This window comes from Pelmatolapia mariae, linkage group LG16_19 (genome assembly GCF_036321145.2).
Source record: "Pelmatolapia mariae isolate MD_Pm_ZW linkage group LG16_19, Pm_UMD_F_2, whole genome shotgun sequence".
NCBI lineage: Eukaryota > Metazoa > Chordata > Actinopteri > Cichliformes > Cichlidae > Pelmatolapia > Pelmatolapia mariae.
This window is the reverse complement of record NC_086241.1, coordinates 44,354,379-44,367,537: the sequence shown is the minus strand read 5'-3', so window position 1 is coordinate 44,367,537 and position 13,159 is coordinate 44,354,379. Positions and strand designations below refer to the sequence as shown.

The 13,159-nt window shown below is 41.0% G+C and overlaps 1 protein-coding gene across 1 annotated transcript in view; it reads left to right on the top strand.

The window, feature by feature from the left end:
* The window catches only part of brf1a (BRF1 RNA polymerase III transcription initiation factor subunit a), a 133,711-nt gene that overhangs the window by 11,279 nt on the left and 109,273 nt on the right, over positions 1 to 13,159 (top strand). The window contains exon 4 of the mRNA XM_063500293.1: positions 10,761 to 10,934. Coding sequence (XP_063356363.1) covers positions 10,761 to 10,934 — 174 coding nt within the window. The remainder of the gene's footprint in view (positions 1 to 10,760; positions 10,935 to 13,159) is intronic.

Below are 13,159 nucleotides of genomic sequence, written 5' to 3'. Positions count from 1 at the left end.
ATTCCTATACTGTTCACCTGATTTGGATGTAAATACCCTCAAATAAAAGCTGACAGTCTGCAGTTAAAGCATGTCTTGTTCGTTTCATTTGGAATCCATTGTGGTTGTGTATAGAGCCAAAAATGTTAGAATTGTGTCGATGTCCCAATATTTATGGACCTGACTGTACATTTGAGGTATTGGAGGATTGCATACGAGCATGTTTGCAGTGATAGGCTGTCCAAAGGGAAATGCATACGCACACAAATGCAGTTGCTGGCCTATAAGGGAGCAGCAGAAATTAGCATTTGGATGGCAACAGGATTTATGACCTGTACTGCAGCTGACCACCAGGGGATGGTTGAGACGTTCTGGCTTCTTTTTTGCGGAGCTGTCATGCTGTCCATCTTTTTATACAGCTACTGTGCTTCCAACTTTTTTTCACAGATTTATATGCTGACATAATGGAAAACTACTTAAAAAGAAACAAGTGAGGGACGGTGTTGTCCTCGTGTATTGGTTGTTAGTAATGCCAGTAGACCAAGTTTTTGTCTTTAGTCTGTATGCTACGCTAACCATGCTTGTGCATGCTTCAGTTCTACTATGCAGGCTTGAGAGTAACATTGATCTTCTTAAATATTTCCTAGTAGCTGAGCACTGGTTTTGTGTGTGGGAGGCTGTGTTGTGTTGGTGGCTTGTGTTTGCCAGCAGGAGTGAGCTGGTGATGGTGTATACACGTGTGGGCAGATTTATGGGCGTCTGTGGCTGTTTGAGTCTGCAGGCGTCTCTGAGAGAGAAACAACTCTTCTTCTTTCTTTCTCTTCCTCCTACTTTCTTCCCGTCCTCTGGAAAGGCTCCCCAGTGGCCGTCTGCGCCTTCGCTGTCTCCCCACCGACTGATTCATGTCTGGCAGCGGAGACCCCACCTCCTCCTGTATTTGTGTTGGGCAATAATGTATCACCAGCCCCTCGTGTATTGGTCCACGGTGTGCCGCAGTGTAGGCGTGATGACTCGAATGTAGCTTTAAAGACTGCTTCAGGCAAAAATTTTAGTGTGAAAACACGCTTGAGCTCAATATGAAGTTATGATGTAGCACTACAGTGCTGTACAAAGTCTTGAGCCATCCTCCATTTCTTTTTGTATTTTGCCAAGAAAATGAGAAATGGGTACTAGTGCTGGGCGATATGGAAAAAATATTTATCACGATATGAATTATTTTATATCACGATAACGATATATATCACGATATACCACCTGACCTGTGGTCATCTGGAAAGTATGCAGTCTGTAAACAGCGAGTGGAGAGGGTGCAGTCTTTGTTTTGAGTTACCGTAAAACATGTTGCAAATCCGGGTGCACGTAAAGCAGCACCATGTCGCAAAACCACAAGACGGAGTTTCTTTGCAAATATCATTTTTTTATACTTTATTTTCTCTTGCATAAAGTTCAGAGTATGTATAGTGAGAAGACAACACTAATATATTTGCACAGGCTATTTAACCCTTTAAGACCAACCATAGAACCAAGTCCGCCAGAGCTTATCTTTACATTTTACATGCTGTAGTGCCATTTGTGGGAGCATTTCAAGTTGCTATACATCAATACAACCGTTATATCCCAAATTTTAATAATATGTATGCATTCAGTCCATAGTAACTACATAAATTGCAACAAAGTGCAATAAACTACAAAAAAATTGAAAATCTTTTTTTTTTACATATATTTCTAGTTAGAGAAATTTAAGAGGCTTATCCCTCAAAACTGTAAATACAAAAAAAGTTGCACAAAATAGTTTCCAACCACAAGAAATTTATTTTGAGTGTCTTCATAGTTTTATGTTTGAGATACACTAATTTTAATATACTACAGGAAAAATGAAAATAAATAAATGCAAATTTGCAAAAAAACAGCATGTGCATCAAAATAAACTATTTCCAACAGTGTAATTTGACTTCTAAGCATCCCAGAAACGGTACAGAAAAGCATAAACTCAAACACGACTTTTAAAAAACCAACATAGACTTTGAAGCTAAAAAACTACATTTTCCGCGAAAATGACGTCACTTCCGGTTTCGGACGGGTAATGGCGGACATGCGATAGTCCCTGACTTATATTCCAACGTAGGAAGTGTTATGAACAGCTGATCGGATCGGCAAAGCGTGTTTCTAGAATATTGTTTTTGTTGCTGGAAGTCTGGAATATTATGTTTTTGTTGCTGGAAGTGCTTTTTATGCAATTTTTGCATATGTGGAAGAAAACAGTGACCTAGGGCAAGCTAATGGAATAAGATGTAAGTACAACTCCTCCGGTTTCATATGCAAAAAAAATTATTGCGCTACCTCACGTGGTTCCAGTTCTACAGGGATTTAAAAATAGTTAGGGAAAACGGAGTGTGCCTGCTCCGACCGGTTGTAAAGGGTTAATGATATATTTTATATAATAATTTATAAAATTAGGCTTAGAAACGATAGAAGACAAATGGCACGATAGACGCTTTTCTATCGTCCACACAATATATATCGTCATATGCCCAGCACTAATGGGTACAGTGATTTGTTGAAACATTTAGAAAAGCATGGAAATACATTATATATGAAAGCCCAATGGTTATAGGGTTTTTAAGACAATACTAATGATTAATGGTTTAAGAAATATCATATTGGTCAATTAATTCTCTATATATGTTTAATTTTAAGTTATTTATGAGTCCTTTATATTATAAGGTAAAGACCCTACCATAATATAAAGAAACTGAAAACCCCAACAATCAGATGACCCCGTGTTAGCAGCACTTGATGACAGTGGGAAGGAAGAACACCCTTTTAACAGGAAGAAACCTCTGGCAGAACCAGGCTCTGGGAGGGGCAGCTATCTGGTGTGACTGTTAGGGGAGGAAGACGGGACGAAGACATGGTGTGGACATTATTTGGGATGATCACCTTTAGTAGTCTTCAGCTGTCAGGCTTCTTGAAGGAATTCAGAGCTCTTCTTTGGATGTTGGCTGCCTTTTGTTTTGTTCGCTGTCAAGATGTTCCCATACTGGGGAGGCTGATCCATAACTGATAGTGTTCCAAATGTGTGTTTTTCTATGCAAATATGCTTTTACTGTGTTGGAAGTGTGTTTGGGTTTGTTTTCATGTTTTGTCTGCAGCACAAAAAGTTGGCTTTTACGTGAATATTCTTCATTTCCAGTTTGAGTCACACCTCGTCACTTTTTTCCACTAGTTAGCTTGTAGTTACTGAGTGATGCCTTCCATGAAAACTACATGTGGCGACGCTAATCTGCTAGCAACAAAAAGCAATCACAAGAAGGTTTTTGGTGCAGCACCCTCTTTGGAACCAATTTCCTCCAATGACAGCCAGTAACCACTGACCAGCTTGTGGGGGAATACATTTTCCTTGTGCAACTGGTAGTTGTATCACTCTCGAGCAATGTGAGGATGGTGTCACGTGAGAAACCTCAATACAGCCAATCAACAGGAGAAAAACTAGCAAAAAGAGATTTAGAAAACTAGAAATGGACGAATGGATGGATCAGATCCCTTGTTGTTATATTCTTGAACCTTTCGTGTCTGATTGTAACAACGATGCAGGCCAGTTCTAAAAAAAGTCAATCTGCCATTAATGAACTCTTCATTCATTCAGACTGTCTGTACTTCAGCATCGCACGTCCAGTCACATTTTCTCCCTTCTTCTTTCTTTACTGCAAACACCGTGTTTGGTTTAATACGGCTGTCAGTGAAACACTGAAAGATTTAACTGGCCTATATCTCCTCCACTTTGTTGAGCGGTGTACATGTTCGTCTTTGCTGTCCTTATCTTACCTCTTTAAAAAGAAAAACAGACTGGAGTGCATTTATAGCTCCCTGGATGGTTCCGTCAGATGTATGTGTAAATGCCACTCTCCTTCAGGGTGTCCCAGTTTCTGTCGGTGTGAATGTTATAAGGTGGTGTTTATTTTTTTATTTAGAGCCTCTGATTAAGGAGTGTTTGGGGGTTTGAGCTGAAGAGTGAGGTAAAGGCCAGTAATCTAACTTTAACCTGTGAAGAAGAGCTCTAATTAAAGCTACATCCTGAGACTCTGTCCTACTTATTATCTGTGATGCAAACTTGGTTGGAGAGGATGGCAGTGAACTTTTTCGCAAAGGATGCAACAACTTCAGTGCCTTATTCTTCCCTTTTTTAAAAAACTTGTATTGGGGGGCAGCCCCCATTTTAAAAATAATTTGGTTACAAACTGTTTATCAAAGAGATTGTGGGATTTTGAGGACACTCAGGCCTAACGTTAGCTGGCCTAATGTTAGCTAATAACCAGCTGCTGTTGTTGCTTTTCAGCTGTCCAAAGATTGGAGGATTGCATGTCTGATCTGCTGATGATAAGTAATTGCGACAATATCAGGAATAAATAAACATGTTTATGCATGTTTTCAGGTGCTGGAGCCCTGACAAGTTCAGGAGATGAGGCTTTAGGTCAGGAGGAAGAGGTGCAACTGAGGGAGGAGAGAAAATGTTAAATGGTCACAGTTTGAAAGAGCGATTTGTGACTGTGATTTGTTTCTAACCACATATGTAACATGTTTTATGTATGTCGGGATAACATGGTGACTTTCACAAACTGGTGCTCACTCCTATGTATTTTTAATCGATTATTTCTAAGTTCATGAAAATGTGTGAATTTGTCTTCTAATAAATTGGTGTGTAATTGCACTAATCAATGTATATTTTTGAGTACTTTCCTTTTTTTCCCTGTTAAATAACTTGAGCTAACTATCCTATAACTCTGCTGTTACCTTTAATTAGATGTAAAATGAAAAAAGACATGGAAGGTGGGAGAGTAACCATCATAGTCGGAGAAGCTGTTTTACCTGTTTGGCTGTCTGTCCACTTATGTCCACTAATTACTTACTGTGGCGTTAATCATCCGTTTCTGTATGTGAACACAGTTAACTGTGACTCAGCGCTCAGCGGTTGGTCTAACCTTTCTCCTCATACTTGCCCTCTATTTGTGAATAAACAGAGAGCTCTCCACATCTGTGCAAACACAGATTTAGAGAGCAGCTACCTACACCCGATTATCTATTCTGTGGACAACAATTGGCATCTTAACGATAGGATGGTGCTTTGGCGATGTAGTAAAAGACTTCCTCCCACCCGGCTGTCGCATTTATCTTGTAGAAAACTTTGTCCTGACAGTAACGTTACAGTTCTCTCCATGTCGTAAAGTAAACATTTAAACATCATTTAATTATGTAAAATAACAAACTTGGTGATCAAAATTTGACACTTTTTCCCGCCGCAGTTCTATAACACTGTAATGAAATGAAATAAACGTCTCTGTCAGGTCTCTAAGCAGAGCTGTTGCAGTTACATGTGACCGTCTTAATCCAGGAGCTCACAGAGAGACAAACGTACTGCATTTATTGCATATGAATTGTAGGAGGATTAGTCAAATAATAGGAGAAGACATATAACCCAGGATTATTCATTCTACCGGATTTACTAAGGCCACAACAATCAATTTTGTGCATAAAATTCTCTGCCGCCAAACTAGCACGTACAGTTTTATTAGAGCTGGTGACGCAAGAGATTAAGACCACAAACACCCATCCAGACGTGGTTTAGGCTGACGGCGATGGGGTATGCGTATGTCTGACGAGCTCGTGTTGACATATGCTGGAGCAGTACGATGAGGCACGATGAGCCGAGTCTCTCACATTCCCAGACACCCAACTCAGTTTAGTAGGTTACACACATCTGGTTGCGTGCATGAGAATGTTTGACATGTGGAGCTTATCTGAGGTCACGAACTCACAGAAATGCACTGCAGCACTGTAATTATAAAGTCTCTCTGGAGCCTCCACCTGTGGCTACACCTGAACTGGTCTGTGCAGTGAGCTGTGGAAAATGTGTTTTTTCTGTTATTTGCGTGTAAAGACGTGGTTATGCAGGCCTTTGTGTGCCCATTTACATTTGCACATGAATGTATAATGAAATCCATCTGCCTCTCTACAGGTGTGTGTGCCCCGACATGCTTGTAGACGATGCTGGGAATAAACTGATGCTTGTGTAATTACCACCATACTGATGTAGCAAACTGCTAACCAGAATGCTTTTTTTATTGCTCTGAACATGGACTGTTGTTTTACTGTCTGATGGGTTGTTTAGTTTTCCTATTTTATTAAATTCAATTTTATTTATATAGCACCAAATCATAACAACAGTCATCTCAAGATGCTTTAAACTGTCAGTTAAAAACGCTACAATAATAGAGAAAATCAGATGATCCCCTTTGAGCAAGATCTTGGCGACAGTAGGAATAAAACAGGAAGAAACCTTCATCAGAGCCAGGCTCAGGTCAGCCATCTGCCCCGAGCGCTTGGGGGTGATGGCAGGAAGACGGAACAAACGACACCTTGTACTACCGGGGGAGGCTGTTCCCTAAAGGATTATTATTGCCATGTAGGGTTCTGCTTGGATTTATCATATACAGCAGGGGTCGGCAACCTTTCTGATGATGAGTGCCATCTAAAATTTCCTCAGACGTCAATGTGCCATATGATTGCATTAGCAATAAATTTAATAACACTCTGTATTAACAGTTACACACTATATAGAACAACTTTATAGAATTATATTTGTTCGCAGATGTTGGCAGCTATCAGCGAATAGTTATCAGCTATTTTGAAACAAAAAAAGACACATTTTATCCGTAACAAGAACTCCACAACAGCAAATGAACTGTACAACAGAAAATGCAAATGCTATTTATGGTCTCCTCACAACAATGATGAGAAAAATAAACTGGGCCAATATGGCACGTTTGTTAATACAGAGATACACATGTTGATGTGATCTCTGGTCTCCCACTCAGAGACACAGGTCTCCGAGTGTCCAGCATTCAGACGGCTGCCTGAGGACACTCGTGAGAGAAAATCTGCTCACACAGATATGTAGAGCCAAATACTGTCAATAAGGCCTCTGCAATGTTCTGAAGACAGTTAAACTTGTCAGGTAGTGATGTCCAGCAGGTGAAAATGCAAGCTCCATGAACACGCACAGCTGTGGATTCCAGCTGCGTTCATAGTTCTGCAACTTTGACCCCCACAGAGTCGAGCTTTTCAGTTCAATCAGCTGCATTTCGATGTCCTCTGTGTCCAGCCAGTTAGTGCGAGACAAATCCAGCTGCTCATTAAAGATTTATGGTTTGATCAGAAAAGAAAACATTGGTCCATACACCTGAAAGTCCCGAAAACGCATTGTGAATTCTGTCTCGAGTCTGCGGATGTATCCGTGTATTTCCGTGGTGCTGATGCTGCGCTGAGCGGACAGCTCCTGAAGCATTTGAAGTGTCGGAATGTGGAAATTTCAACATCGCTTGAAAAAATTGCCAGCTAGCAACGTCCCTCTCACCGGTGGGCGAAGTGATTTTTTAGCCAATTACAAGTTGAATCTGGTAGTTGGGGTTGTTAGCTAAGATACCGTCATTAAGACAACTAATGTGTCTATGCGAGCTAATTTGCGATCTGCACCGCTGGCCCGGCCATTTATTTTTTAATGCACCTTCTCAGATTAATTCACTGCGTGTCGTGCCTAGGGCTGGGACAAAAAATGGGCCCGGGCATTTTGACTAGGTAATATAGGAAAAGCCATAAAGTCTTTGAATGAAAACAAACGCTGTTGTGACAGTGATGTACAGTCTTGTTGGTATATGTATGATTTCTATACATTTTACATCAGATAAAAACTTTGATTGTAATATTCAGATATTTTTTTTATTAAAAGCTAGACATTTTAAACGAGATAAGAAAGAAAAGTATTTGTTTGTGCCCCCCCCCGTTAATGCCCTACCTGTCAGCTACATAGAAAAGGATCCTGGTGTTATTTGTCTCTCAGAAACAGTTCATAACTTCCCTTCAACTCATTCATGTCACCTAAAAGGTAAACCTGTTTCTCCATCACCTGTTCAGCTCTGATGATTCAGTAAGGACATCTCCTGGTTTCATCTGCATGTTTCCCTCTCACCACATATCCAAACCGACATCATGACCAGCAGCTTTACAGCTGTGGCTCCAGCAAACTTCAGCTGATACTAGAAATTAATATTAAATAAATTCTAACAACAGCTGATCAAGCTGTTTAGCGCGACATCCGGCGGTTTCCTCTTTCTGGCGCAAAGTGGGAGATAAACAAGAGAGACGGGACTTACGTCAGAAATACCGAGCTTATCATTGATCAGTTTCATGATTGAAGTAGCAACAGGAGAGAGAGGGGAGAGAAGAAGAGGCAGCTGTGCAGCTCCAGCTTTGTGTCTTTTTTCCATTCTAGCTGAAGTCCGGGACAAACTTTGTTCCTTTTCAGCTCAATACGAAACACATAATATTTTCTCTGAATACGGGATGGTTGGCAACTCTACTAACGAACCTTATGAATAAAATAAAGTTCACTATCAGTAACATCATAGCACCCACCCGGCTGTATAGAAACTCCGTCATGCTAGCTAGCACGCAGTACGAGTTATTGTAACTGACTGTAAAAAGTCAGCACAACGAAAATAAACTCCACCTAAACTTGGTTTATATCTGACCCAGATAGAGTGCAGGTCATAACTTCTTACCTGAAGTTCAGTTCACCTGACACTCGGACCAGCGGCCGCCTCGGGTCTCTCCTCCTCCTGCCTCCCCTTTCCCTCATTACCTGCTGGCCTCTGTGGAAGCTCCGCCATAGCCACCACCAAACAACTCAGTTATTTTTACACATCGGCCAGCATCTGGCCAATCCACCACCTTTCATTGTTTATACCATTACAAAAAACAAACAAACAAAAAACATCGGCCCATAAAAACGAAAAATCACCCTACGGTCGTGCCATCAGTTAACCCTTGGCGTGCCAGCTGTGGCACGCGTGCCCAGGGTTGCCGACCCCTGATATACAGTATAGTGGATGGATCTAGCGTTTGTGACGTCACCCATTGATTTGCAAAGTCCCGTTATGAAGCCTTGAGCTGAGCATTTTTGCCCTTGCCATGTTTTAAAATTTTTTTTTTTTTTATCCTGGATGTCCTTAAAACGCTTGTCACAAAGGTTGTCCATGTGGACAGCTGCAAATTTAGGTCGAGTTTGAAAGAGTTGATTTTGGAGCTTCTTTCTTGGTCGGGACACTTTCAGTCCATGGAATTTCTGGGTTTTTCCTGAACATTTTAAACAACTTCCTCTAATCTGAGGCTGGCAGTTTGGGTTCTTCCAGATGTTGGCAAAGTGGTGACACATCTGAGTAACTTGCACTTATGTACAGTTGTTTGAACTGATCTAGGAATCTGATGTTGTTTAGAAATGGCTCGAGAGATCTTTGTGTAAATCTACAGTTCTCTTTCTTAGATCTTGATTGAGTTCCTTGGACTTTCCCATTGTTCCCTGCATTGGTCCAGTGAATGCTGTCAAACAAATGTGATTCATTCTGGTGAAGATAAACTACCAGTTGTTGTCAATTACAATCACAATTATGATCAAAAGGTAACTCAAAGTTAACACTGAGCCTCATTAAGGTAAGAAAACGTAGAACCTTGAACACCGCTTAAAATATTTAAGTGAATGTATGTACAGTATATATTTAAAGTCATCAAAGATGTATGCCGTGCAATTATTCCATCCTGTTAAAATAAAAGTTCAGAGAAATCATGAAAAGCCCAAAATGACCATGGCATTCAGGCCCATGTTGAGTTGCCAGAGACCATAGAAAGTTGATGACAATTGCTGAGCTTAAGCAACGGTGGACAAAATAACTCCTGGTGATGCACAGTGGGTAAATTCTGAATTAAACTTTCTAGTTGTTGAGGCAAGTGACTGAAGGGTTTATGGGCTCAGTGTATCACTGATTGACATATTCCAGCATGGTAAATGCATTAGAGAGTTACTGAGGCAATAGGAGCTTGGTATGACCAGTAGGGACTGACCATCAGCTACAAAATGATGCATGACAGATGAATAGCTTTCTGTGTGTACGCCACTTTAGAATGACCAAAATTGAAAAAAATGAACATAATGTTCTGCTAAGTATGATTAAATGAGTGAGTGAGCCTATAAAATCATCAGGAATGGAGCCGATGGACTTTTTGCCCATAGTCTTCTGTAAAAGAATGGAAGGTTTGGGAACTATTGTTGTCTTTACTTTTTAGATCTGGGAGTTATATCCGACTTTAAACTGGGTCTGATTGGTATACTTTGTTGTTTTTGATTGAATGGATGCTGGAGTGTATTACTGTTTTTGGATGGTTAATTGTAACAACTTTCTGAATTTTTTTTCAGAAGACACCAAAGCGATTTTTGCTGTCATAATAAACTTAAAATGAGGCGAGTATGGAGGGCATGTTTTGCCTTGGATATGATGATTTGCTTCTTAAACACATCCACAGAAAAGAAACTAACTCTCCACGTGTCCATCTCTCACTTACATTTCAACTAAATCTTCTTGGATAGTCATCGATGATATATGTCAGATTTCTGTGGAAAAAATCACTTGGACTTCCATGAAATTCTCCCTGTTAATTTATTGAATCACATGTCATCATCAGGTCAAAGCTTCCAATAGGCAAGAATTATTTTCCATGACAGTTTCTGGGCGCACTCATGCAGGCAGAAGACAAACCTTGCAGTCGCACGCTGAGCTCTCCCCTGAAACTTGTTTTTCTTCTTTTCTGTATCGATTCTAAGAGTCTGCAGGTTGCAGAACACTTGTACTTTTCTTTGTTTCTGTGAGCTGATGTCTGTCTGTTTGTGTCCCTAGCGAAACAGCACATCAACATCGTGGGGAACCAGCTACAGATGAACCAGCACCATATGGACACAGCTTTGAACTTCTACAAGATGGCACTCATCAAACACCTGACCCGTGGCCGCAAGGCCTCCCACGTCATCGCCGCCTGCATCTACATGGTCTGCCGAACCGAGGGAACGCCACGTATCCTTTCTGCTCAGTTCTTTTTCTTATGATAGGCAAACGACTGGAGTTTGAAACAATTTACAGAATGCATCCAAGCTGAGATTCTCGGCTGACTTTTAGCTTTTGCTTACTGAACCTGCAAATGAAGACTGAGGTATACTTCACTGTCCCTCTGGGAAATTTGTGTCTGGCTCAGAGTGTTTGCTACACAGTCTTACTTGATAAACAAGCAGCACATGGCAGCATCCTGCATCCTACTTACATCCAATACAAAGACGAAGTTCATTTCAGACTAATTAAACTCCCTCCTCAGATGGCCATCCCTGATGCAGTTGGAAAAATGATTGTTCTAGGTGGATAATCTCTGAATTGTGTCAAAACAGGTTTTAAATTAATTATGTAGCTCTGGGATGTCAAACCCAGTTTCATTAAGGGCCACACGGGAAAATGAGTCACATCATTGGGTTTAACATATGTAGTTATTGACAGTCTTTAATTGAATAATAAAAAAAAAATGTCCAGCATAGGTTCCTTTTACATATCCTGCTCGACTGCATTATTTCACTTGTCTAAATAATGTATTCATGGAGCATTTACGAAGAAAATACATCTGGATATAAGAGCAAAATAATGATTATTAAGTATCAGCAAATTAAAGGTCTTTGCCTGTGTTTATACGAAAGTCACCCTCTGAACGGCCTACCATGACGACGCTGTGCTTCATCCTGTTTTATGGATGAAGCTTGCCGTCACAGCTCTATCCCTTTATAGAAGAAACACACAAAACATATTTTTCTGCATGCCTCTTTTCTTACTGCTTCTGTTCTGTGTCCGCGGTGCCATATATCTGGCATCTTGTAAGCGATTGTCTTATGGCAAACGGATAAATGTCCCTCTTTCACAACAGAAAATAGTTCTCGGTCTCACCACTCAATACACCATCTGCCTTAAACATCAGCTTTGTAGTTTTGTTTGCTAGCTGACTTTCTAGGCTGTAAGTGTGCCTGTCTGATGTGTAGGGTCAAGGAATGCAAATTAGCATGACTCCGAGAGCCAAAATTGAGAGATTAATGGGAACTACATCAGGCTGAGTCGAACTAGAATGATAAATTTGAAGTGCGTCAAGTTGGCAAGTTAGCCATCTGCCTGTGTGTGTTGGTTTAAATGAATGTAATGAAGAATGCTCTCTGAGGGGAAGCCTGATCAAAGAAGTTTCCTCCATAACCGAGCTGCTTTTCCTGCATGCACCAGGGAACCCTTTCCTTTCATTCGCGCTCCTCCTGCAGCGGCTGAGCAGATGTTCAGTATTAGCTGAGACAAAGTTGCAAGTTAAATTTGCAAACCCGCCTTTTATACCGATGGAGGGTGGCACAATAAAGCCAGCAGGTTGCTTTTGATGTGAGCCTGCGGAGGCCGGGCCGCCTGTCACCGCCTTTCTAAATGTTTCATACAGCGCTAACGGCAGCTTATTGAAGTCGAGAGTGATGTGTCATCATCGGGATAATGGGACTTTTTGGTTCATCCTTTTTTCATAAGCACAGAAGCTCTTAATTTATTTTTTTTCTGCTCTCAGTGTGGGTTTACTCCTGACTCACTTCACCTCCGAGGGTGATTGCGTTATGTAACTGCTGCACAGAACGGCCGGGATAGGTTTGCCTAATGAAAAGAGGCGAGCAGGGTGTAATGCATTCCTGCTGCATTGTTTGCTGGGCTTTTGTGTTTGTTTGTGCGCGCGTGTTGGCGCAGGCCTGTCTGTTTGTGCATGTTTTGAAGAGTGTCACTGGGGTAAAAATAGCTCTGCTCGCTTCCTTTTCCACAGCTGGGTGATTCTGTAATGTTGTCGCAGGGGAGGATGAGGACAAAGACGGAAGGAGAGTGGAGTAAAAAAGGGAAACATCCGTCAAACCTGGGGTTTAATTTACGAGGAGCGGCCACACTGTTCGGATCATTCATCCATTTTCAGATGCTCACCGATCGTTCATGTGTTGTGAATTTTCTATTTGTCTTTCTGACCTTCCTTCAATACATTCTATTTTCAGTTTTCCTGCTGTCTCATAATTCAGTAGTTTCCCACAAACCTCTTGTTTATGTTATGCTTCTTCTTCACTGTGGTGAATCATCTGCCTCCATCTCATCCTATCCTTAGCATCCTGTTGTGCTCTCAGTATATCCATGACCCTTCTCTGTCTTCTACTTTTCCTCCTGCCTGTAAGATCCATCTTGGACATCTTTTGTCCAGTATA